The sequence below is a fragment of the Choloepus didactylus genome, chromosome 18, assembly GCF_015220235.1.
Source record: "Choloepus didactylus isolate mChoDid1 chromosome 18, mChoDid1.pri, whole genome shotgun sequence".
Taxonomy (NCBI): Eukaryota; Metazoa; Chordata; class Mammalia; order Pilosa; family Megalonychidae; genus Choloepus; species Choloepus didactylus.
In genome coordinates this window covers 36,666,452-36,693,540 of record NC_051324.1, presented here as the reverse complement: position 1 = coordinate 36,693,540, position 27,089 = coordinate 36,666,452, and the positions used below count along the sequence as shown (strand labels likewise).

The 27,089-nt window shown below is 38.2% G+C and overlaps 1 protein-coding gene across 1 annotated transcript in view; it reads left to right on the top strand.

Annotated features, from left to right (window-relative positions):
* PRR11 (proline rich 11) overlaps positions 1-27,089 on the top strand; it is a 58,422-nt gene that overhangs the window by 3,819 nt on the left and 27,514 nt on the right. Inside the window, exons 2-3 of the mRNA XM_037809198.1 lie at positions 19,297-19,432; positions 21,793-21,943. Coding sequence (XP_037665126.1) covers positions 19,302-19,432; positions 21,793-21,943 — 282 coding nt within the window. The 5' untranslated portion in view covers positions 19,297-19,301. The remainder of the gene's footprint in view (positions 1-19,296; positions 19,433-21,792; positions 21,944-27,089) is intronic.

Here is a 27,089-nt window from a genome sequence, read left to right as displayed (position 1 = left end):
AACTCATTTATTCCTCCAAACAGCCCTATGAAATAAATTCCTGTTATTATCCTTATTTTACAGGGGAGTAAACTAAGGTGCAGAAAGTTAAGAATTTGTCAAAGGTCATAAGACGGTAAATAGTAGAGCTAGGATTTGAATTTAGATCATATGACTCCTAATCCCTACTCTTAATTCTGACATTATACCTCTGCTTATTAGTAATTACTGTTAATGTGCATATTTAGGTCCCTATCCAACCCTGTCTTATATGTAACATCAAAGTCCATTGTTTAAAACTAGAGGTATTTCTGAATGATCTTAAAAATATAATCTGATTACATTCTTTTTTAAAAGTTACAAAATGAATGGCTGATGGATGTATACTGTCCTAGTTTGCTAATGCTGCGGAATGCAAAACACCAGAGATGGACTGGCTTTTATAAAAAGGGGGTTTATTTGTCTATACAGTTACAGTCTTAAGGCCATAAAGTGTCCAAGGTAACACATCAGTAATCAGGTACCTTCACTGGAGGATGGCAAATGGTGTCCAGAAAACCTCTGTTAGCTGGGAAGGCACGTGGCTGGCGTCTGCTCCAAAGTTCTGGTTTCAAAATGGCTTTCTCCCAGGACATTCCTCTCTAGCAAGCTTGCTCTTCTTCAAAATGTCACTCACAGCTGCACTCCCTTTCCTCTTTGAGTCAGCTCATTTATACAGCTCCACCGATCAAGGCCCACCCCGAATGGGTGGGGCCAAGCCTCCATGGGAACATCTCATCAGAATTATCTCCCACAGCTGGGTGGGGCACACTCCAAGCAAATCCAACCAGCACCAAAACTTCTGCCCCACACAAGACTACAAAGATAATGGCATTTGGGGGACACAATACACTCAAACCGGCACATATACGTTTTCATTATAACATTCTAGTGACCAATAGCTCAACAAACTGCAATCAAAATTCTCATGAAGCCAGCCTGTTTTTGTGTTTGAATATTCTTAAGTTGTAGTTAGCTAAAGAATATCCAGATATTCTGTCTTAAAGTTGACTGACTGGATTAAACAAATCATTGAGTTGGCAGAGGTCAAAAACTTCATGACCAAAATAAATTACAAAATAACAAATTCACTTTTTTTTTTAATCATTTTATTGAGATATATTCACATACCACGCAGTCATACAAAACAAATTGTACTTTCGATTGTTTACAGTACCATTACATAGTTGTACATTCATCACCTAAATCAATCCCTGACACCTTCATTGGCACACACACAAAAATAACAAGAATAATAATTAGAGTGAAAAAGAGCAATTGAAGTAAAAAAGAACACTGGGTACCTTTGTCTATTTGTTTCCTTCCCCTATTTTTCTACTCATCCATCCATAAACTAGACAAAGTGGAGTGTGGTCCTTATGGCTTTCCCAATCCCATTGTCACCCCTCATAAGCTACATTTTTATACAACTGTCTTCGAGATTCATGGGTTCTGGGTTGTAGTTTGATAGTTTCAGGTATCCACCACCAGCTACCCCAATTCTTTAGAACCCAAAAAGGGTTGTCTAAAGTGTGCGTAAGAGTGCCCACCAGAGTGACCTCTCGGCTCGTTTTGGAATCTCTCTGCCACTGAAGCTTATTTCATTTCCTGTCACATCCCCCTTTTGGTCAAGAAGATGTTCTCCATCCCACGATGCCGGGTCTACATTCCTCCCCGGGAGTCATATTCCACGTTGCCAGGGGGATTCACTCCCCTGGGTGTCTGATCCCACGTAGGGGGGAGGGCAGTGATTTCACCTTTCAAGTTGGCTTAGCCAGAGAGAGAGGGCCACATCTGAGCAACAAAGAGGCATTCAGGATGAGACTCTTAGGCACAAATATAGGGAGGCCTAGCCTCTCCTTTGCAGCAACTGTCTTCCCAAGGGTAAAACTTATGGTAGAGGGCTCAACCCATCAAACCACCAGTCCCCTATGTCTGTGGTCATGTTAGCAACCATGGAGGTGGGGTTGGCGAATACCCCTGCATTCTCCACAGGCTCCTCAAGGGGGCACTACATCATTTTTTTTCCTTGTTTTTCTTTCTTTCTTTTTTTTTTTTTTAACTTTCCCTTCTTTTTTAAATCAACCGTATGAAAAAAAAAGTTAAAAAGAAAACAAACATACAATAAAAGAACATTTCAAAGAGACCATAACAAGGGAGTAAGAAAAAGACAACTAACCTAAGATAACTGCTTTACTTCCAACATGTTCCATACTTTACCCTAAGAAAGTTACATAATATAGCAACCTTTCTGTGAACTTGTTCCTGCTATATCCATCAGAAATTAACAGACCATAGTCATTTCTGGGCATCCCCAGAATGTTAAAAAGCTTATCTGTTCTTCTTGGATTATTGTTCCCCCTTCCTTAATTACTCTCTACTGCTAGTTCCCCTACATTCTACATTATAAACCATTTGTTTTACATTTTTGAAAGTTCACATTAGTGGTAGCATATAATATTTCTCTTTTTGTGCCTGGCTTATTTCACTCAGCATTATGTCTTCAAGGTTCATCCATGTTGTCATATGTTTCACAAGATCGTTCCTTCTTACTGACGCGTAGTATTCCATCGTGTGTATATACCACATTTTATTTATCCACTCATCTGTTGAAGGACATTTGGGTTGTTTCCATCTCTTGGCAATTGTGAATAATGCTGCTATGAACATTGGCGTGCAGATATCTGTTCGTGTCACTGCTTTCCGATCTTCCGGGTATATACCGAGAAGTGCAATCGCCGGATCGAATGGTAGCTCTATATCTAGTTTTCTAAGGAACTGCCAGACTGACTTCCAGAGTGGCTGAACCATTATACAGTCCCACCAACAGTGAATGAGAGTTCCAATTTCTCCACATCCCCTCCAGCATTTGTAGTTTCCTGTTTGTTTAATGGCAGCCATTCTAACCGGTGTTAGATGGTATCTCATTGTGGTCTTAATTTGCATCTCTCTAATAGCTAGTGAAGCTGAACATTTTTTCATGTGTTTCTTGGCCATTTGTATTTCCTCTTCAGAGAACTGTCTTTTCATATCTTTTGCCCATTTTATAATTGGGCTGTCTGTACTATTGTCATTGACTTGTAGGATTTCTTTGTATATGCAAGATATCAGTCTTTTGTCAGATACATGGTTTCCAAAAATTTTTTCTCATTGAGTTGGCTGCCTCTTTACCTTTTTGAGAAATTCCTTTGAGGTGCAGAAACTTCTAAGCTTGAGGAGTTCCCATTTATCTATTTTCTCTTTTGTTGCTTGTGCTTTTGGTGTAAAGTCTAGGAAGTGGCCGCCTAATACAAGGTCTTGAAGATGTTTTCCTACATTATCTTCTAGGAGTTTTATGGTACTTTCTTTTATGTTGAGATCTTTGGTCCATTTTGAGTTAATTTTTGTGTAGGGGGTGAGGTAGGGGTCCTCTTTCATTCTTTTGGATATGAATATCCAACTCTCCCAGCCCCATTTGTTGAAAAGACCATTATGACTCAGTTCAGTGACTTTGGGGGCCTTATCAAAGATCAGTCGGCCATAGATCTGAGGGTCTATCTCTGAATTCTCAATTCGATTCCATTGATCTATATGTCTATCTTTGTGCCAGTACCATGCTGTTTTGGCAACTGTGGCTTTATAATAAGCTTCAAAGTCAGGGAGTGTAAGTCCTCCCACTTGGTTTTTCTTTTTTAGAGTGTCTTTAGCAATTCGAGGCATCTTCCCTTTCCAAATAAATTTGATAACTAGCTTTTCCAAGTCTGCAAAGTAGGTTGTTGGAATTTTGATTGGGATTGCATTGAATCTGTAGATGAGTTTGGGTAGAATTGACATCTTAATGACATTTAGCCTTCCTATCCATGAACATGGAATAGTTTTCCATCTTTTAAGTTCCCCTTCTATTTCTTTTAGTAGAGTTATGTAGTTTTCTTTGTATAGGTCTTTTACATCTTTGGTTAAGTTTATTCCTAGGTACTTCATTTTTTTAGTTGCTATTGAAAATGGTATCTTTTTCTTGAGTGTCTCTTCAGTTTGTTCATTTCTAGCAAATAGAAAGATTACTGACTTATGTGTATTAATCTTGTACCCGCTACTTTGCTAAATTTGTTTATTAGCTCTAGTAGCTGTATCATCGATTTCTCAGGGTTTTCTAGATATAAGATCATATCGTCTGCAAACAATGACAGTTTTACTTCTTCTTTTCCAATTTGGATGCCTTTTATTTCTTTGTCTTGCCGGATTGCCCTGGCTAGCACTTCCAGCACAATGTTGAATAACAGTGGTGACAGCGGGCATCCTTGTCTTGTTCCTGATCTTAGAGGGAAGGCTTTCAGTCTCTCACCATTGAGTACTATGCTGGCTGTGGGTTTTTCATATATGCTCTTTATCATGTTGAGGAAGTTTCCTTCAATTCCTACCTTTTGAAGTGTTTTTATCAAAAAGGGATGTTGGATTTTGTCAAATGCTTTTTCAGCATCTATTGAGATGATCAATTGATTTTTCCCTTTTGACTTGTTAATGTGTTGTAATACATTGATTGATTTTCTTACGTTGAACCATCCTTGCATGCCTGGAATGAACCCCACTTGGTCATGGTGTATGATTTTTTTAATGTGTCTTTGGATTCGATTTGCAAGTATTTTGTTGAGGATTTTTGCATCTATATTCATTAGGGAGATTGGCCGGTAGTTTTCCTTTTTTGTAGCATCTTTGCCTGGTTTTGGTATTAGATTGATGTTAGCTTCATAAAATGAGTTAGGTAGTGTTCCATTTTCTTCAATGTTTTGAAAGAGTTTGAGTAAGATTGGTGTCAGTTCTTTCTGGAAAGTTTGGTAGAATTCCCCTGTGAAGCCATCTGGCCCTGGGCATTTATTTGTGGGAAGATTTTTGATGACTGATTGGATCTCTTTGCTTGTGATGGGTTGGTTGAGGTCTTCTATTTCTTCTCTGGTCAGTCTAGGTTGTTCATATGTTTCCAGGAAATTGTCCATTTCTTCTAGATTGTCCAGTTTATTGCCATACAGTTGTTCATAATATCCTCTTATAATTTTTTTAATTTCTTCAGGATCTGCAGTTATGTCACCCTTTTCATTCATTATTTTGTTTATATGGGTCTTCTCTCTTTTTGATTTTGTCAGTCTAGCTAGGGGCTTGTCAATCTTGTTGATCTTCTCAAAGAACCAACTTTTGGTGATATTTATCCTCTCTATTGTTTTTTTGTTCTCTATGTCATTTATTTCTGCTTTAATCCTTGTTATTTCTTTTCTTCTACTTGGTTTAGGATTGGTTTGCTGTTCATTTTCTAGCTTCTTCAGTTGATCCATTAGTTCTTTGATTTTGGCTCTTTCTTCCTTTTTAATATATGCGTTTAGTGCTATAAATTTCCCCCTTAGCACTGCTTTTGCTGCATCCCATAGGTTTTGGTATGTTGTGTTCTCATTTTCGTTCGTCTCTATATATTTAGCAATTTCTCTTGCTATTTCTTCTTTAACCCACTGATTGTTTAGGAGTGTGTTGTTTAACCTCCAGGTATTTGTGAATTTTCTAAGTCTCTGATGGTTATTGACTTCTAATTGTATTCCATTGTGGTCAGAGAATGTGCTTTGAATAATTTCAATCTTTTTAAATTTATTAAGGCTTGTTTTATGTCCCAGCATATGATCTATTCTGGAGAAAGTTCCGTGAGCACTAGAACAGTATGTGTATCCTGGTGATTTGGGATGTAATGTCCTGTATATGTCTGTTAAATCTAATTCATTTATCAGATTGTTTAGGTTTTCAATTTCCTTATTGATCTTCTGTCTGGTTCATCTATCTATAGGAGAGAGTGATGTGTTGAAGTCTCCCACAATTATTGTGGAAACATCAATTGCTTCCTTTAGTTTTGCCAGTGTTTCTCTCATGTATTTTGTGGCACCTTGATTGCGTGCATAGACATTTACGATTGTTATTTCTTCTTGCTGAATTGCCCCTTTTATTAGTATGTAGTGGCCTTCTTTGTCTCTCAAAACATCCCTGCATTTGAAGTCTATTTTATCTGAGATTAATATTGCTACACCTGCTTTCTTTTGGCTGTAGCTTGCATGAAATATTTTTTTCCATCCTTTCACTTTCAGTTTCTTTGTGTCCCTATGTCTAAGATGAGTCTCTTGTATGCAACATATTGATGGTTCATTTTTTTTGATCCATTCTGCGAATCTATATCTTTTAATTGGGGAGTTTAATCCATTTACATTCAACGTTATAACCGTGAAGGCATTTCTTGAATCAGCCATCTTATCCTTTGGTTTATGTTTGCCATGTTTTTCCCCTCTCTCTATTAATATCCTTTATTGTACCCATACCGAATCTCTTTAGTACTGAACCTTTCTCCAAGTCTCTCTGTCCTGTCTTTGTTTCTCTGTCTGTAGGGCTCCCTTTAGTATCTCCAGTAGGGCAGGTCTCTTGTTAGCAAATTCTCTCAGCATTTGTTTGTCTGTGAAAAATTTAAGCTCTCCCTCAAATTTGAAGGAGAGCTTTGCTGGATAAAGTATTCTTGGCTGGAAATTTTTCTCACTCAGAATTTTAAATATATCGTGCCACTGCCTTCTTGCCTCCATGGTGGCTGCTGAATAGTCACTACTTAGTCTTATGCTGTTTCCTTTGTATGTGGTGAATTGCTTTTCTCTTGCTGCTTTCAGAACTTGCTCCTTCTCTTCTGTGTTTGACAGTGTGATCAGTATATGTCTTGGAGTGGGTTTATTTGGATTTATTCTATTTGGAGTTCGCTGAGCATTTATGATTTGTGTATTTATGTTGTTTAGAAGATTTGGGAAGTTTTCCCCAACAATTGCTTTGAATACTCTTCCTAGACCTTTACCCTTTTCTTCCCCTTCTGGGACACCAATGAGTCTTATATTTGGACGTTTCATATTATCTATCATATCCCTGAGGTCCATTTCGATTTTTTCAATTTTTTTCCCCATTCTTTCTTTTATGCTTTCATTTTCCATTCTGTCATCTTCCAGGTCACTGATTCGTTGTTCAACTTCCTCTAGTCTTGTACTATGAGTGTCCAGAATGTTTTTAATTTGGTCAACAGTTTCTTTAATTTCCATAAGATCATCCATTTTTTTATTTAGTCTTGCAATGTCTTCTTTATGCTCTTCTAGGGTCTTCTTGATTTCCTTCATATCCCGTACTATGGTCTCATTGTTCATCTTTAGTTCTTTGAGTAGCTGCTCTAGGTGCTGTGTCTCTTCTGGTCTTTTGATTTGGGTGCTTGGGCTTGGGTTATCCATATCGTCTGGTTTTTTCATATGCTTTATAATTTTCTGTTGTTTTTGGCCTCGTGGCATTTGCTGAACTTGATAGGGTTCTTTTAGGGTTTGTAGACCTATTGAAGTCCTTATCTCTAATTTATCAGATCTACAGCTTCGTGGAGTACACTTTCTCTAACTAACCAGCAGGTGGCGTCCACGAGCCACCTGTTCTCCACAAGCCAGTTCTCCCCTGCTTAGCCTTTTTGGTGAGTGGGGGAGTGAGTCTTGTGGGGCCCAATTGGTGTACCAAGCTTGCGTGTGTAGTTGGTGTTGCCTGCCCTGTATGTGGGGCGTGTTTCTGGGCAGTCGGGGTGGGGGGGTGGCCCTAACAATCAAATCTCCCTGGTGATCCTAGAGTTTTAAAGCTGGTGCAATAGTCTAATCCTTCAGTTCAGTCCTGCCACAGTTTGTCTCTGCCACTGACCCACAAGTCCTTGGTATTGGCGTATGGCTCCTGAGACTTGCAAGTGGGCCCCTCTTCCAGGCTGTGCACCCCGGTTCCTCTGTTGAGGGATGACTGTGCTATGTCACAGGTGAGTGCCGTCCCTCCAGGGCAGTTCTGGGCTGCTGGGCTGTGTAGGGAGGCTCCCAGTCTGCTCAAATGATGGCTGAATGGGGCTTTGTTAATTCACACTGCTCCACCTTCCCAACTCTGGGACAATCAGCTGAGGTTGCAGGGAAGGCTAATGTCCACGCCCAGTTTTGTGGTGTGTGCCTGTTATTTGAAGCACTTCCGTCACACTGGGTTGTCTGGGGCAGCTCTGGGCTTTGGGGCTGGCGATGGGCAGGAGTTTTTCCTGTCCACCAGGATGGTGGCTGTGAGCGGACACCCCCGTTTTCTTGGGAAGTTGTGGTGTTTAGTGAATTTTCTCAGCCACTGAATTATTGCCTTTTGTCTCAGAGCTCTCTTAGTTCTGCTCTTGACTTGACGTGCCCAAATTGAAAGTCTTTGAAGCTTTCTGTATTTGGCTTTTTAGAGTAATTGTTTTAGGAAAAGAAAAAAGGATTTAAAAAAAAAAAAAAAAAGGGTCCTCCTCAGAGATCTAATGGGTTATTGAAATGCTAAGAGACAAAGCAACCAGGGCCAGTAAGGAAAGGTCCACATGGCAGAGAGATCGGCTTTTCTTCGGGATTTGCATATGCGCCTTAGGGCCTGAGCTCCGCCCTTCCCCTTTCTGTGTTCACCAGAACTCTAAAAATCCTCTGCTTTTATTTTGGAGTTTTTCGTGTTGTTTTTTTTTTTCTATGCCTGTCTCCTCTCTGCTGGGCTGGCTGCTCTCAGATTCTCTGGTGTCTGGTCTCAGTCTATCTATGGTTGGAGTCTGGATCAGTAGAATGAGTTTCCGATAAGAGCAGCTACTGCAGTTCTCCCTTCTCCTTCCCGGAGCTGGCAGCCCCTCCTCCCACGGGACTGAGCCTGGCAGGGAGGGGCGCGGGTCCCCTGGCCGCAAAAACTTACAGATTTCGTTGATCTCAGCAGTTCGACATTTTCATGAGTGTTGTATGAAGTATGCCCAAAGACAGATTGCTCTGTGGTGTCCAGTCCACGCAGTTCCTGGCTTTCTACCTACTTTCCTGGAGGAGTAACTAAAACATACAGCTCACCAGTCTTCCATCTTGCCCCGCCCCACAAATTCACTTTTTTAAAAAATCCCATGACCTATTTAGTTTTGTCTGCACAGTAGTTTAAAGAAATTTAAATAACTTTTAAAATGCATGATTTCACATGAACAATAATCTTTTGCAGCTTGCCAGGATATGCTCTCTTCAGGTTTCATAGACCCTTGCCCTTTACTGATGTTTGTTTCCTACATGGGGCCTACAGGGTTGCCTCTGTAACTCTAGAATTGGACTTGTTTGGAGCATGATATTCAATGCTGATGTGAATCTTTTCTGAAATTCAAGCACATGAAATCAGGGAAGACAACCTAGTTTACAATCACTGGTATAAAAACCTAGACGCTTAGAAAAGAACAAGTCTCCTCTCTGGTGAAGAGCTATTTACTCCAAAATTAGAAATAGCTGTGGGAACCATGACTCTCTTGTTTAAAGATACATTATTTCAACTGATGCTATTACATGTATGTAATATAGTCTTTCCTTATTGTTTGATGTGTTATCAGTAGCTGCAGATGTAGCAGTGATTCCTCAGTCTGGGAATCTTTTCTTAATGGAATGAAGGTATAGGTGAAAATCAGAGTAATTTCTTGAGATCACAGAATCAATTCTGAATTTTCATGTGTCTAATGATTTTTCATATGTTTGAGAAACCAAGCATAAGAAAAAATTAATTTTAAAAATAGCTCAAATTAAAATTACCTTTAATTATGAAAATGCACTGAAAAGTCACAAGAATTATTATATGGAGGCAAGAGAGATTCAGATCGCTTAATCTTTGGTTCAAACAGGAGCCAGCATAGATGGCATCACAAGTATTCTAAACAAACAAATAAAATACACTATTTCTACTGTATCCTAATTTCCTCACTTGCCTCCTTTTCTTTAATCATGTTGTGGGATAAATTTTTATAATCTGCCTTAAATTCTTTTAAAAACAAGGCAGGTAGAAGTCGATTTGTTCAAACACCACAATTGCATGGAACTTTGAATAGGAAGGGAGATACTGTAGGTTAGTATAGGCTGGAGTGAAATAGTGACACATCCCAGAGTAATTTGGGCAGATAATAAAAAATATATTTACAGCCTCCCCCTCCCCAGCCCCGAGGATCTGGGGGAAGGTGCAGATGTGTTGGACATCCTCACCTGGACTGGTGTTGATGTTGTCACAAACATTGGGACTGGTGGTTTGATGTGCTGAGCCCTCGAGCATGGGACTTGCCCTTATGAAGCTCATTACCACAGAGGAGAGTCTAAACTTGCATGTAATGGTGCCTAAGAGTCTCCCACTGAGTACCTCTTTGTTGCTCAGATGTGGTCCTCTCTCTCTCTAACTGAGCCATCTCGACAGGTGAACTCGCTGCCCTCCCCCCTACATGGGACCCGACTCCCAGGGGTGTAAATCTCCCTGGCAATGCAGAATATGACTCCCGGGGATGAATATGGACCTGGCATCATGGGACTGAGAGTATCTTCTTGACCAAAAGGGGGATGCAAAATGAGACGAAATAGTTTCAGTGGCTGAGAGATTTCAAATGGAGTCGAGAGGTCACTCTGGTGGACGTTCTTATGCACTGTATAGATAACACCTCTTAGGCTTTAATGTATTGGACTAGCTAGAAGTAAATACCTGAAACTACCAAACTCCAACCCAGCAGTCTGGACTCCTGAAGACAATTATAGAATAATGTAGATTACAAGGGGTGACAGTGTGATTGTGAAGACCTTGTGGATCACACTCCCTTTATCTAGTGTATGGATGAGTAGAAAAATAGGGATAAAAACTAAAGGACAAATGGGGTGGGATGAGGGGATGATTTGGGTGTTCTTTTTTTCACTTTTATTTTTTATTCTTGTTCTGGTTCTTTCTGATGTAAGGAAAATGTTCAGAGATAGATTGTGGTGATGAACGCAGAACTATGTTATCATACTGTGGACAGTGGATTGTATACCATGGATGATTGTATGGTGTGTGAATGTATTTCAATAAAACTGAATTTAATTTAAAAAAAAAAAAAAACTCAATCAAGATAGTGACTAAAAAAAAAAAACAAGGCAGGTAGAAATGAAGGAAGGCTACTTGTCAATAAATTAGGAAAAATGCTTTGAGGGATCATGAAAGAATGAATTTCTATCCCATGTTAACAATCGGAATCCCACTTAACCCAGCAGCAAGAATTTGTATGTCGCATTACCCTTTTGCAAAAGGGGCAAGTATATTTGTTTTAAACTAGTGGAAGACTGCTATATACTCTTATAATTGGACAATTATCCCTTGCAGAGTACCTAATGTTTTTAATAAAGCAATGACAATAAAACAAACCTTAGCTTGTTGAGTCCTCTGTTCTATTTGAATTAGGAATTCATTATTTTTTATTTTTGGAAGAGCTGGGATTATTTTCAGATGGAACAGCAATCTAGGAATTATCTCAGACTATAGCTTTCTACCCTAACAGATTTGAAGTATTCTCTTAATTCTCGGCATGTGACAACTACTATATTTAATTAGAAAGTTATTAGCTACAGAAACAATGACCTAGAGTCCAGGACACACACATATGCAGGAAATATGATTTCATTCCTAAATTATTTTCATTGAAAAATGATGTCCAAAATGACATATACTGGATTATACAGAACTTTTTAGAATTTGAATGCATAGGCACTGGAACATTCACCAGGGAAACACTAGAAAGAGATGATCCAGTTTCAGAATGGTGGTACTCTATTTTTGCAGATAATAATACATATCAAAGTTTAAAAGTCAAATAATACTGCAAGGCTTATTATAATATTTTTTAAATAATGGTAGGTCTCTGTCTCTTCCCTTTATAATCCTGACTTCCACCTGCCAGAAGCAGCACTATCAACTCTTATAATTGTTTTTGTTTTTTTTTCTGATATTTGCCACTATGTTTCTAAATAACATGCATATACTAGTATTTCGTGAATTTTTTTTTCAATTTTAGATACTATATAAATTTAAACAACTACTTACTTTTTTCTCTCTCTCCTGCTGTCTTCCCAAAATACTACATCAAGATTTATGGTTAAATCAACATTCAATGTTTATACTATTAAATACTGTTTACCACTGACATCTGAACATAAAGTGTTACTATCATTATATTTCTCTTTTTGTGCAACATTTTTCCTGGCCATTTTTTATATGCTTATTTTTTCTAAGCACTTATCACTAATTTGACCCCAACTTTATGGAACAGTGAAACTCCACTCAGAATGGTCAAACACACTAAATAATTTACCTATGTCTTTTTTTCCCTTTGAGACATTGTTACTAAAGTCCACTGTCCTGCTCCAGTCTTCACTGGTTGTACACTAAGGCAGTGGCTATAAAGTTTTTTTAATAATCATATTTTTTATTGTAGAATATAACATATATACATGGAAGTGATAACTTTCCAAGTGCAATTTAACAAGTAGTTAGCAAATTTCAAAGAATGTTATGGGTTACAGTTCCACAGTTTCAGTTTTTTCCTTATTGTGAAATATAACACATATGCAAAAAGGTAATATCTTTCAAAGTACGATTTAACAAGTAGTTATATAGGAAACTTCCAAAAATGTCATGAGTTACAGAACCACAGTTTCAGTCATTTCCCCACTGTGAAATATAACATACAAACTAAAAGGTGACAGCTTTCAAATTACAATTTAACAAGTAGCTGTAGAACAAATTTCAAAGGAAGCTATGGGTTACAGTACCACCATTTCAATCCTTTCCTTCTAGCTATTCTAGTATCCTAGCAGCTAAGAAGAAAATTGTATAGAGATTCAGTATTCATAATCCTTTGCTAAATTCCATCTTGTCTGTTGCTACCCCTTCCTCTAGTTTAATCACTTTCCTGATCTTCAGGGATGTCTAAGCAGCGACCACCCTAACCTGTTCATGTTGAGAAGGGGTATCAACATTGTGGGAAAAGGGACACATCTGGTTGATGTGCTTAAAAAAGCTCTTGCCTCTGGGTTTTGGGACTTAGGTGGCATAGGAGCTCTTTGGAGGATTTAAGTTTCTGAAGAATAAACTTAGTGAGTGAAACTTCTATAGAGTCTCAGATACGGATCCAGGTATTCTTTTTGGTTTTCAGGACTCCTATTGACTTGGGCTTATCATACTGTGGTCATTTGGCGTATCTAGGTGAAGCTTGCATAGGAGTAACCTCCAGGACAGCCTCTTGACTCTATTTGAATTCTCTTAGCTACTGAATTTTGTTGCCTTTCTTTTCCCGCTTTTGGTCAAGAAGGCATTCTCAACCCCTTGATGCCAGGGTCAGGCTCATTCCTGGAATCCATGTCCCACATCAACAGGGAGACTCATTCATCTTGGGAGTCCTGTCCCACGTAAGGGTGAATAAATAAAGTTTTTTTGGAACACAGACACTCTCATTTGTTTAAGCATTATCTATGTTGCTTTGATGCTACGGTGGCAGGGTTGAGCAGTTGCAACAGAAAACATATTACCTGCAAAGCCTAAAATATTTACTGTCTGACCCTTTACAGAAAAGGTTTGCCAGCCCCTGCCCTAGGTCTGCTGCAAAGCTGTTTTCCTGAGACTTCCAGTCACCATTTTTCTGCAAATTCCTGTCGTTTATCTTTATTCTGTCCTCACACTTGTCTGAAAGCTTTGCCAGGTATAAAAGCCCAGGATGGAAAACATCTTTCAGAATTCCAGCATTGGAATTAATGCCATTCTATTTTCAGTCCTCCGTGTATAGACTGTTTTTTCTCTCTGGAAGCTCTTAGACCGTCTCTTTATTCTTCTAAATGATGGCATGACTCAAAGTGAATCTTCTTTTATTCATTATACTGAGTATTCAGTGGGCTATTTCAGTTTGGAAATTCATGTTCTGCAGTTCTGAGAAATATTTTTGTAATTGTTTATATGATAAGATTCTCTTCTCTACTTTCCATATTCTCTGTTCTCATCCTCTTCTTCTAAAACTTTATCTTCCAACTGTTCTATTGCATATTTTATTTCTGCTACTTTTAATTTCTAAAAGCTTTTTCTTATCCTTCTTGGTTCATAAATGCAGTATCTTCTCATTTTCTGAAGATACTACTTTTTTCTTTCAAATTTTCTTTGGCTTCCTGCATTCGTTCTATTTCCTTTGGGCTCTTTTTTTTCCCCGTTTATTTTGGTCTCTTTCATATTAACGATTTTCCTAAAATGACTAGATTCTCGGCCGTACAGATGTCAAAGGAAGTACAAAAAAGAGGATTCAAAACTCTGTGAAGGGGAGGTGAATATTGTCAACCTGTGAGCCCCATTTGCAATTTTTTGGAGGGGACTCCAAATGTCAATATCTGTAGGTCTTTCTTCTCGGGCCTGCCAATTTCCCTGGAAAGGAATTTTCTAGTCTCTGTGTAGTGGAGGGTGTGGGGGTTTGAGTCAGTATACAAAACTTGGTAACCTGTGTTCTGGGAGCTGAGCTGAGAAAGGGGACTGAAAGCCTCACTTTCGGTTCAAGATCATCTCCCATCTTTTGTATAGTGACACACACACTGACCATGATGTACCTAGTGCTGCAGAATCCAGAGCCTCTCTGGTTCAACTTCTCCAGAGAATAAACCTGTCTGTCTTTACTGGGGAGGACAGAATCCAAAGGCCTAGTCAATTTATCCTACCCTTATAAAAACTTTTAGTCAATCCTATTTTTAGCGCTACTCCACACTTTCCAAGGTACTAGGTGCCTTCAGTTCCCAAATTTTCCCAGGGTTCTGGGAATTGACTTGTTTCCTGTTGGCTTCCCTGCCTCAGGCAGTTACGCTTCAGCTTTCCTTTGCCCTGCCAAGTCAGTTACCACTCACCATATGCTTTCCATTTTCCATAATTTAGTTGACTTCTGTCATTTGCTGGAGTCTCCACTCCCATTCTTTGTCTTTATGAGTTTATCCTTTCTTGTTTCTTTACTGCTTTTTTTGTGGTGGTTCAGAAGGGAGTGGAGCGGTATTGTGCTAAAAAATTTTAAATAACTATATGCATGCATATATATGTTTATGCATACATATACATACATAAGTTTATGATAACTTTTACTGACAAAAAGTAATAATAAAATAACAAAAAAGTAATAATAATGTAATTATTATAAGAGATAATAAAATATATAATACTCTATTTTAAATTCCTTTTAGCTAATTGATTGTCAAAGAATGCTAGTGTTGATTTTCACAAAGTGCTCATATCTATAACCAACATATGGTCACAATTTATGAATAAGTGTAGTCCTGATATGAATGAAAATTGATATTTTTGTTTACTCTGTGGAGTAAGATAAAATTGAAATAACAAAGACATGTTGGGAACAAATAGAAAAAAAACAAAAACAAAAAATCAAACAAACAAAAAGACACCTTGGAACGTCAGTGATCTAAGCATCTACTTTACTGAATCAGATGATAGTTTTTGAATAGTGGAAGAATATTTCCTCAATTTTTTGTGCTAAACACAATGTGAAGACTACAGACCAAACACACTTTTAAGTTTAATCTGCATTAACATTTCCCTCATTACTTTCTTAACAATCAACAAAATGATAAATTGAACACTAATTTGTAGTTTTACAATTTCTGTAGTATAAATAATCCCATGGCCAATGGCCATTTTCAAGCTTCCAATATGAAGTCACTGAAAGTGGAGTTGGGAAGTGATGAGCAGTATGTACCATCTATAGTATTTCCACAATATGGATATAAAATATAAACAATCTCAAAAGCATAGATAATAGTAAAATAACCTAAAGTAATTAAGAAATGATGAGTTTTGAATATTTATTACCTTTGTAAAAGTGTAATGTATATAATTGTAAGTTTATGTAATTTAATTTTACTGGTGGCTGTGTTTAACTGGCTCACAGAAGCTTCCTAAAAATGTGACTCTTGGTGCCAATTCCAGCACAATACTGTAATGCAGATATATAGTCAATCCACCAACTTTAGTATGTAGTATATAGTCAATCCACCAACTTTAACTGGAAGGTCCATTTCCTTTTTTTTTTTAACTCAGTTTTATTGAGATATATTCACATACCGTACAATCATCTATGGTGTACAATCAACTGTCCACAGTACCATCATATAGCTATGCGTTCATCACCCCAATCCATCTTTGAGCATTTTCCTTACACCAGAAAGAATCAGAATAAGAATAAAAAATAAAAGTAGAAAAGAACACCCAAATCATCCCCCCCATCCCACTCTATTTTTCATTAGTTTTTGTCCCCATTTTTCTATCCATCCATCCATACACTGGATAAAGGGAGTGCGATCCACAAGGTTTTCACAATCACACTGTCACCCCTTGTAAGCTACATTGCTATACAATCTTCTTCAAGAGATAAGGCTACTGGGTTGGAGTTTGATAGTTTCAAGTATTTACTTCTAGCTATTCCAATACATTAAAACCTAAAAAGTGTTATCTATATAGTGTGTAAGAATGTCCACCAGAGTGACCTCTCAACTCCATTTGAAATCTCTCAGCCACTGAAGCTTTATTTTGTTTCATTTCGCATCCCCCTTTTGGTCAAGAAGATGTTCTCCATCTCACGATGCCAGGTCGAGATTCATCCCTGGGAGTCATATCCTGCATTGCCAGGGAGATTTACATCTCTGGGAACCTGCCAAGGTGGCTTAGAGAGAGAGGGCCACAACTGAGCAACAAAGAGGCACTCAGGTAGAGACTCTTAGGCACAATTATAAGCAGGTTTAGCCTCTCCTTTGCAATAACAAGCTTCATAGGGGCAAGCCCCAAGACAGACGGCTCAGCATATCAAGCCGTCAGTCCCCAGTGTTTGTGAGACCATTAACAACAATCCAGGTGAGGAAGTCCAACACCGTGGCATCCTCCCCCAGCTCCTGAGGCCCTCCCCCCCACCCCTACCCCACATATAAATTTTTATTCCCCGCCCAAATTACTTTGGGATGTGTTGCTATTTCACTCTAACCATACAGACCTACCATAGCTCACTTCCTGTTCAAAGGTCCATGTAATTGTGGTGTTTGAGCAAACTGACTGTAGAAGTTATATTGTTTAGAAAATATAGATCCTACACCAAATAAACATCTCTTCCCTTGGTCTCACATGGAAGTTAAAGTTTTAGCACACAGTCAGTTTCAACCTTTACCCTTTAGCCCAATTTATCCTATTCTTAACCAGATCTGCTTCATTTATATCTCTAATTGAAGTCTGGGCTCTTTTTCAGCCTTTTTTTTTTTTTTTTTTAACAGTTGCTGTATGCGTTAATACTGACATTCACATCTGCCAAACTCTAGCTCTGAGTTTCAGGTTTCACACAGATACCCAATGTTCCAGAAATCAATGAGGTTATACACAAAGGGATCAACATCTCAGAGTTTGGAGATAGCCATTACAATTCAGGAATAGATTTGACTTCTGTAAGAGCTTGCAATCTAGGAACCATTACAATAATAGTTTCCCTGTTAGGTTGTGCTCTAAGATTCAATTCTGAGTTTACGCATTGTAGTTAGTCCATATTGGTGAGGCATTATAGTGTTTGCCTTTATTTCTGGTGTCCTTCACTCAGAATGCTGTCTACAGGATCCATTTACCTAGTTGAGTGTTTCACAACTTCACTCCTTCTCGTACTTGCTCAATATTCCGTTGTATGCGCAAACCACAGTTCACCATTCTGTTCCTCAGTCAGTGTACTCTTAGGCCACCTCCACCCACTGCAAATCATGAATACTCTCTCCATAAACACCAAAGTGCAAATGTCCATTCATGTCTCTGCTCTCAGATCTTCCAAGTACATACCCTATAATGAGGTTGCAGGACCTTATGGCCCCCACATGCTTAGCTTCATGTGGAACCACCACACTGACCTCCCGAAAGGCTACAACATTCTGCCTCCTCATCAACAGTAAATAGGTGCATCCCTTGTCTAAAGCAAGCAGAAAAAGTGATATACTAAAGGTGACGTCAGCCACGATTTTTTGGTATGCATCTCTCAAGTCGCTAAGAACATTTAGGAAGGACACTGTTAATTTGGGATCTGGCAATTAGTCCAATAAGATGCTATGAATAGCCTTCACTCCTTCAAGGGCTGTTGATATATGCACTGTTCCCCCATTGCCATGAGGGGTGCCCTCTGCAAGTCTACTGCTTTGGGAACCAAAGACTTTACAGTTTCTACAACCCCCAGTGGGGTGGCAGGAAGTTCTTCAGCCAGCCAAATCTGAGAGCTCAGCAAGTATAGAGCCGCATACTAAGTGCTAGAAGGTTACTGAGTGAACAAAAGCAGAATGGATGTGTATTTTGAAGACAGATTGTTCCTATTCAAATGTAAGTTTGATGGGAAGAAGGCCCAGGAGAAGTCCAGGCCTTGAGACCATTTTTTTGTTCTGCTACTTGAATAAAAACAGCTTTGTTTCTCAGGTAGCAAAATCAGCAAAGCCCTTTTAGAACTCCAGATCAAACCAGCTCTGAACTTATTTTTCTTCAGAAAAGGATCTGGATTAAAATTAAATGTTTAAAAATGCTTTAAAATAAGTGTTTTGACACACCCATGTCTTAGATTTGGGGTAGTTGTTATTTTATTATATATTACTTATTTACCCTACTAGGGCACCACAGTGTATTAGAAAGAACATGGTTTTTGGGGATTTACAAATTTGGATTTATTTGTTTGTTTTTTTAATGAGTTGTTAGAAAGATGTAAATTAGTATAAGTCACCTCAAAAGCCTAGTTTTATTTTGTTTGTTTTTTAAATGAGTTCTACAGTCTGGGTTTAATACTTTGTTATATCACTTTGGACAGATCATCTAATCTTTCTAAGCCTCAGTTTATTCTCATGTAAAAATTCAAATAAAAATCTTTGTCCAGGATAATACCTTGCAGGATGTTAACGGTTAACAGAGAAAAAGGTATGTGAAGTTAGCTAAAAGTAAACAGGCATTCAATAAATGGTCAATTTTGTTTCTCTCTTCCACAGTCAACTTCACTCATCACAGAGGATGCTCAGTAAATGTTGCCGGCAAAGAAACTTAGTTCCTTTTAATAAATGATCATAACCCAACTATGGCCATGTTCTCTGTTATAAAGAAGGGAAATTAATTTGACTTAATGAAGAAAAGCAACATAAGCAAATCAAAATTAGAGAGTGATATAATGCCAAGGCCAGTCTCTCTAAAGATAGTTTAAATATGGGTTTAAGTTTTTCTCCACTTCAGAGAACTTGTAGTATACCTACAGTGATTAGTGACCTATTTCTTAACAGAAGTGGTGGTTACAAGGATGTGTTCACTTTGTGATAATTCATTTAATGATATTTGATTTGTGCACATTTCTGTATGTACATATTATTCTTAAATAAAAAAATGTTTTAAAAATTTTTTCTACAGAAATCATGCCCAAATTCAAACAACAGAGAAGAACGCAAAAGGCCAAAGCCAAAAGATTATTCAAGAAAAAAGAAGTCTCTCGCTTACAGTCCAAGCTAATTATACATCCTCCTCCTCCACCACCCTCTCCAGAAAGGTAGGGCATCATGCAGAACAGAAAAAATATTATACAGAAGGCCCAGTCAAATTTGACACCCAGATAAACAACAAATACTTTCTATAGAATAAGTTTGTCCCATGCAATGTTTGGAAGTGCTTATACTAAAAAAATATTAATTGTTTATCTGAAATTCAGGTGTAAGTGGACATCTTGTATTTTATGTGGCAACCCTAGTTTAGGAGTGCAAATGAAGTGGAAATCACAAGGAATTGTGTTCAAGGTTCATAGTAACTATTTTCTCCTTTCCTTGTCAATTTAAATTGCATAAATCTGGTAACTAGTGATGAAAGAAGGGGCATAGGATTAGAATTTAAATCTTAGTTTTGGTAATGCTATGGTTTGGTCTGTTATTCTCTAGGACTTATCCCTTAAATGTATAGTTGAAAGTTTCAGAAGCCCTCAGGTGAGCTTTTCACAATAATCTGTACTTCATACACTTTCTTGTAGTTATAGCTATTGTTCCAATTTGCTAATGCTGCTGTTTTGCAAAACACCAGAAATGGATTGGCTTTTATAAACAGGGTTTATCTGGTTACAAAGTTACAGTCTTAAGGCCATAAAGTGTCCAAGGTAAGACATCAACAACAGGGTACCTTCACTGGAGAAAGGCCATTGGCATCCGGAAAACCTCTGTTAGCTGGGAAGGCACGTGGCTGGGATCTGCTTGCCCCCAGGTTGCGTTTCAAAATGGCATTCTCCAGAATGTCAGCATCAGCTGTCTTCAAAATGTCTCTGTAAGCTGCAGCTCTGAGGTCCTTCTGTTTGTGAGCTCTGTTATAAGACTCCAGTGAATAATCAAGGCCCACGCTAAATGTGCGGGGCCACACCTCCATGGAAACATTTAATCAGAGGTCACACCCTAACCAAAGGTGTCACTCACAGTTGGGTGGGTCACATCTCCATGTAAACAACCTAATCCGAATATCCCACAAGACTGGATTAAAAGATCATGGCTTTTTCTTGGGGGACATAATGTATCCAAACCAGCACAGCTATCTTTACAAAAAAATTTTTTTTTTAAAAACAAGTCCACAAAAAACAGAAACCATGATGACATCCTTGACTCTTTAGTCTCTTTCTTGGATTGTTGTAAAAACTCCTAACTAGTCTTTCTGCATCTGTCCCTGACTCTCTGCAGTGTATTCTCAATGCAGCAGCCAAAATGAGCCTGCTAAAATCATATCATGTTATGTAACTCTTCTTAGTTAAAAGACAAACTTATCATGCAGTTTAGGATATCACAGCTTTGTTGAGTGATTCATCAATTGGGCAGCATCCCATTATGAAAGCATAAGGGAGCTCTGCCAAGGGAGTGGAAAGGAGAAGCTTATATAGGGCGAAAATGGAAGCAAACAAGGAAATGTTCTGATTGTCTGAAGTTAAGTTTCCATTTTACATGAGGGGGGGTGTCTTACAGTATGGGAAACAAATATGCATTGTTTAGTATAAATCCAATCTGTTAATCTCTTTCTCCTGGATCAAAACTAGTTTATCAACAGGTTTTGCTTACCTTCAGTTCTCTAAGGTGTGTTCCATTGTTCCATTTTCTGGGAAAGCCCTTGGAGATGAATTGTTTTTGTCTTCTGGAAAATCCTTTCTCAGAAAGTGGTCCCTCATGGCAACACCCAGTGCAGGCAGCTCTTATTTTACTTAAAATCTGCTTCAAACTTTCCAATGTGTTCCTATCTCACTTAGAATAATAAAGTCCTTAGTATGTATGATCCATAAGATCCTTCATGATCATCCCCCCTCCCCCTCAGCCTCTCCACGTTAGCCTTACACTGGTCTTTGCTATTCCTCAAATGCTCTAGGCACTCTTCCACCTCTGGGTTTCTGCACTCGCTATGCCCCTCTTTCTAAAATGCTCTTCTCCCAGATACTTGCATCACAAGCTTCCTTACTTGCTTTAGGTTTTTTCTCAAAATTTACCTTCTCAGTGTGACTTTCCCTGGTTACCCTATCTAAAATTTCACCCCCTCCCAAAATTTTACCTTCCCCCTTCATTGTGATTTTTTCACTAACATACCATACATATTATATGCTATTTATTTATTTGTTTGTTTTTGCCTTTTACCCCATAAGACTGTAAATGTCATGAAGGCAGGATTTTTGTCTATTTTGTTCATCTCTGATTCCCTGGTGCCTAGAACATAGTAGGTACTGAATAAACATTTGTTGAACCAATGAATCCCTGAATCTAGCATTCAATGAAGAATTTGGCTTTAGGGAGTCTCAACTCTTGAGTCATACTGTATAAAATTGGCTCCTTGTTTAATTTAGAGGCTATTATTCCTACGCAGGGGTTTCTGATTTGCTTGGTTTTGTTTTTGATACAGAGTGGTTATTTCTGCAACAGATACCCCGTATATCAGAAGCTGGCTAAGATCAACCTTGAGTTTCAAATTTCCCAATATAAAAGATGCAGTAAAACTTTGGACAAATAGAGTATGGTCTATGTATAGCTGGTGCCAGAACTGCATAGTCCAGGTATGTTTTCTTGTTGTTTTTTGTTTGTTTGTTTAATTAGAGAAGTTGTCAATTAACAGAAAAATCATGTAGGAAATGCAGAGTTCCCACATACCTCCCCTGTTATTACTAGCTTGCATAAGTGTGGTACATTTGTTAAAATTGATGAAAGAATATTATTATACTTTTACTATTAACTATAGTCCATGGTTTACATTTGTTTATCCTGTTTGTGTTGTACAGTCCTGTTTTTGTTTTTCTTTTTAAATCTAATAACATATATACAACTTAACTTTTCCCTTTTAACCACATTCAAATATAAATTCAGTGCTGTTAATTATGTTTACAATGTTGTGGTACCTTCACCACCATCCATTACCAAAACTTTTCCATCACCCCAAATAGAAACTGTACATTTTCAGCATTAACTCCCCATTACCTACCCCCGACCCAGCCTGTATTCAAGTTTCTGACTCTATGATTTTGTTTATTCTGATTAATTTATATCAGTGAGATCATATAATAATTGTCCTTTTGTGAATGGCTTGTTTTCCTCAACATGATGTCTTCAAAGTTAATCCATATTTCTGCGTGTATCAGAACTTCATTTTTTGGGGGGCTGAATAATATTCCATTGTATATAACACATTTTGTTTATCTAGTCATTGGTTGATGGACACCTGGGTTGCTTCCATCTTTTGGCAATTGTGAATGCCCTGTGAACATCAGTGTGCAAATATCTATCCGAGTCCCTGCTTTCAATTCTTCAGGTATATACCTACAAGTGTGATTGCTGAGTCATATGGTAATTCTATACTTAAGTTTCTGAGGAATCACCGAACTGTCTTCCACAGCAGCTGTACCCTTTTACATTCCCAACAACATTGAAAAAAACACTTGTTATTTTCCATTTTTTTAAGAGTAGCCATTCTAGTGGGTATGAAGTGGTATCTAACTGTGGTTTTGATTTACATTTCCCCAGTGGCTATTGATGTTGAACATCATTTCATGTGCTTTTTGGCCATTTCTATATCTTCTTTGGTCAACTGTCTATTCAAGTCATTTCTTTAAAGCAATTTTACTGAGATATATTCACATACCATACACTCATCCAAAGTGTACACTCAGATGTTCACAGGATCATCACATAGTTGTGCATTCATCACCACAATCATTTTTTGAACATTTTCATTACTCTAAAAAATAAGAATAAAAATAAAAATAAAAGTAAAAAAGAATCCTCTATTATTCCCCTCTATTATTCATCTACTTTTTTGTCCCTGTTTTTCCTACTCATTTGTCCATACACTAGATAAACAGAGCATAAGCCACAAGGTTTTCACAATCACGTAAGCTATATAGTTATACAATCGTCTTCAAGAATCAAGAATACTGGATTGCAGTTCAACAGTTTCAGGTATTTCCTTCTAGCTATTCTAATACACTAAAAACTAAAAAGGGATATCTATATAATGCATAAGAATAACCTCCAGGATGACCTCTTGACTCCATTTGGGATCTCTCAGCTACTGAAACATTATTTTGTTTAACTTCTATTCCCTCTTTTGGTCAGGAAGGCTTTCTCAATCCCATGATGCTGGGTCCAGGCTTATACCCAGGAGTCATGTCCCACATTGCCAGGGAGATTTACACCCCTCGGATTCAAGTTCCACATAGTGGGGAGGGCAGTGAGTTTACCAGCTGAGTGGGCTTAGAGAGAGACAGACCACATCTGAGCAACAAAAGTTCTCTGGGGGTGACTTATAGGCACCATTATAAGTAGGCTTAGGCTCTCCTTGGCAGTAACAAGCTTAATAAGGGCAAGCACCAAACTGAGGACCTGGCCTACTACAGTGGTAGTCCCCAGTGCTTGCGAGAATATCAGGAGTTCCCCAGGTGGGGAAGTTTAATGTTTCCACATTTTTCCCCAGGCCATCAAGGGGGCTTTGCAGATACTTTTTATTCTCTACCCATATTGCTCTGGGATGTATACGGGTTTCATGCTAACCTGTACAAACCAACCAGATCTCACCTCCATTCAAGGTTCCATGTAATTATGGTACTTGAATAAACTGACCATACAAGTTAAATTATATAGCGTACTACAGAAAGTATAGATTATGCACCAAATAAACATCTCTTCCTTTGGTCTCACATAGAAGTTGAGGTTTCAAAACACAATCAATAGCATGCTTTCCCCTTAGTCTTGTTTACCTTAGTTCTAATCAAGTCCATTTCATTCATATCTCAAATTGAAGTCTGACCTCTTTTTCAGTTTTTTTGACATTTGCTATATAGAGCAATACTGACATTCATAGCTTCTGAACTCTGGCTCTGAGTCTCCGGTGTCACGCAGACACCTGAAGTTACAGGGACCGACCAGCTCAGCATCTCGGAATTTAGAGATAACCATTACAACTCATGAATAGATGTGACTGCTGTAAGAGCTTACGTTTTAGTAACTTTTACAAGCCTTTCCCTAATAATCTATGCTCTCAGATTCAATTCTCAGTATTTGCACATTGTTGTTAGTCCATATTAATAATGCGTTATAATGTTTATCTTTTCGATTCTGGCTTATTTCACTCAACGCACTGTCTACAAGGTCCATTCACCTAGGTGCATACCTCACAACTTCATTCCTCTTGCCACTGCTCAGTATTCCATTGTATGTATACACCATAGTTCACCATTCCATTTAGCAGTCAATGTAACCTTAGGCCACCTCCATCCATTGCAAATCTTGAATATGGCTGCCATAAACACCAGTGTGCAATGTCCATTCATGTTCCTATTCTCAGTTCTTCCAAGTATATACCCAATAACAGGGTTGCAGAACCGTATGGCAACCCCATACTTAGCTTCCTGTGGAAACATCACACTGTCCTCCAGCTGGGCTGCACCATTCTACTTCCCCACCAACAGGGAATAGGTACATCCCTCTCTCCACATTTTCCCCAGCACTTGTATCCCTCTGTTTATTTTTTTAACAATTTTATTAACACAGCTTACAATCCACCCTAGGTAAACAATCAATGATTCCCAGTGTAATCATATAATCATGCATTTACCACCACAATCTATATGAGGACATTTCCATCTCTTCCCCAAAGAAAGAGGAAAAGGAGAGGAAAAAAGAAAAAGAAGAAAAATACAAAAGATAGAAAGAAAATGAAAATGAAATACAATGAAAAGTTCAGACGACATCACCACCACCAAGAATCCCATATCACTCCCTCATATCCCCCTCTTATAGACATTTAGCTTTGGTATATTTCCTTTGTTACAATTAATGGTAGCATCTTACAGTGTTACCGTTAACTATAGTCTTTAGTTTGCATTGATTGTACTTTTTCCCTGTACCATCCAATTTTCAACACCTTGCAATGTTGACATTCATTTGTTCTCCCTCATTTAAAAACATTCTCATAACTGTACATTTAATCAACATCACTGACCACTCTAGATTTCACTAAATTATACAATCCCAGCCTTTATCTTCTATCTTTCCTTATGGTGTCATACCTGCCCTTAGCCTTCCTCTTTCAACCATACTCACATTCATCTTTGTTCAGAGTACTTACAATATTGTGATATCATCACACACTATTATGCTATCCATTTGATTTCTGGATCTGTACAGTCAATCCTGTTGAAACTTCTGTACTCTTTTAGCATCAAATGCCTGATCCCCAACCTCTTTCTATCTCCTGATAACCTGTGTTCTCAACTCTCAAATTTTGCTCATGAATGTTAGTCCATATTAGTGATACCATGCATTATCCATCGTTTTGTTTCTGGCTGATTTCACTCAACGTAATGTCTACTGTCTACCATTTTGTCTTTTGGATTTTATATGTCATATCTTATTTTGTTTATTTTTTCCTCTCTCTCTCTCTCTCTCTTTTTTTACCCTTACTGATAGTATTCATTTCTACACTCTTCTCCAAACCTCTCTCTCCTGTCTTTTCCTATCTGCCTGTAGTGCTCCCTTCATTATTTCTTGTAGAGCAGGTATCTTGTTCACAAACTCTCTCCGGAGTCTGTTTGTCTGAAAAATATTTTAAACTCTCCCTAGTTTTGAAGGATAGTTTTGCTGGATATACAATTCTTGGTTGGCAGTTTTTCTCTTTCAGTATCTTAAATATGTCATATCATTGCGTTTTTGCCTCCCTGGTTTCTACTGAGAAATCTGCACATAGTCTTACTGAGCTTGCCTTGTATGTGCTGGATCACTTTTCTCTTGCTGTTTTCAGAATTTTCTTTGTTTTGACATTAGATAATCTGATTAAGTGTCTTGGAGTCAGTCTACTTGGATCTATTCTGTTTGGGGTATGCTGTGCTTCTTGGATATGTAATTTTATGTCTTTTATAACAGATGGGAAATTTTCAGTGACTACTTCCTCCGTTATTGTTTCTGCCCCTTTTCCCTTCTCTTCCTTCTAGGACACCCATGACACATACATTCATGTGCTTCAAATTGTCATTCAGTTCTCTGAGACCCTGCTGATATTTTTCCATTCTTTTCCCTATCTGTTCTTTTGTGTGCAGGATTTCAGCTGTCCTGTCCTTCAGTTCATGCATCCTTTCTTCAGCCTCTTCAAATCTCCTGTTTTATGTCTCCACTGTGTTTTTCATCTCACCTATTGTGCCTCTCATTCCCATAAGTTCTACCAGTTGTTTTTTCAAACTTTCAAGTTCTTCTTTATGTTTGCCCAATGTCTTCCTTATATCCTTCTTCTCTTTTGCCATATATTCCCTCAACTTGTTTATTTGATTTTTGAATTGATTTAGGAGATTTGTTTGATTAATAATTAGTTGTTTCAATTCCTGTATCTCATTGAAGTGTAAGTTTGTTCCTTTGACTGGGCCACATCTTTGTCTTTCCTAGCGTGATTTGTAATTTTTTTGTTGTCTAGGCATCTGGTTTCCTTGATTACCCCAATCAGATTTTCCCAGACCAGACGGGCCCAGGTCTCAAGAGGCAGCTGTATTCAGTATCAGGTTTCCCTGAGGGTGAGACTCAGCAAGTTGCCAGACATTCCTGTGAGGCCTCTAGACTCTGTGCTTTTACTTTCCTGCCCAGCAGGTGGCACTTGTCAGCCCACAGCTCCCCACCATTGTAAAGAGGTGCAGTGTATTTAATTCTCAGTAGACTGTGTCCAGG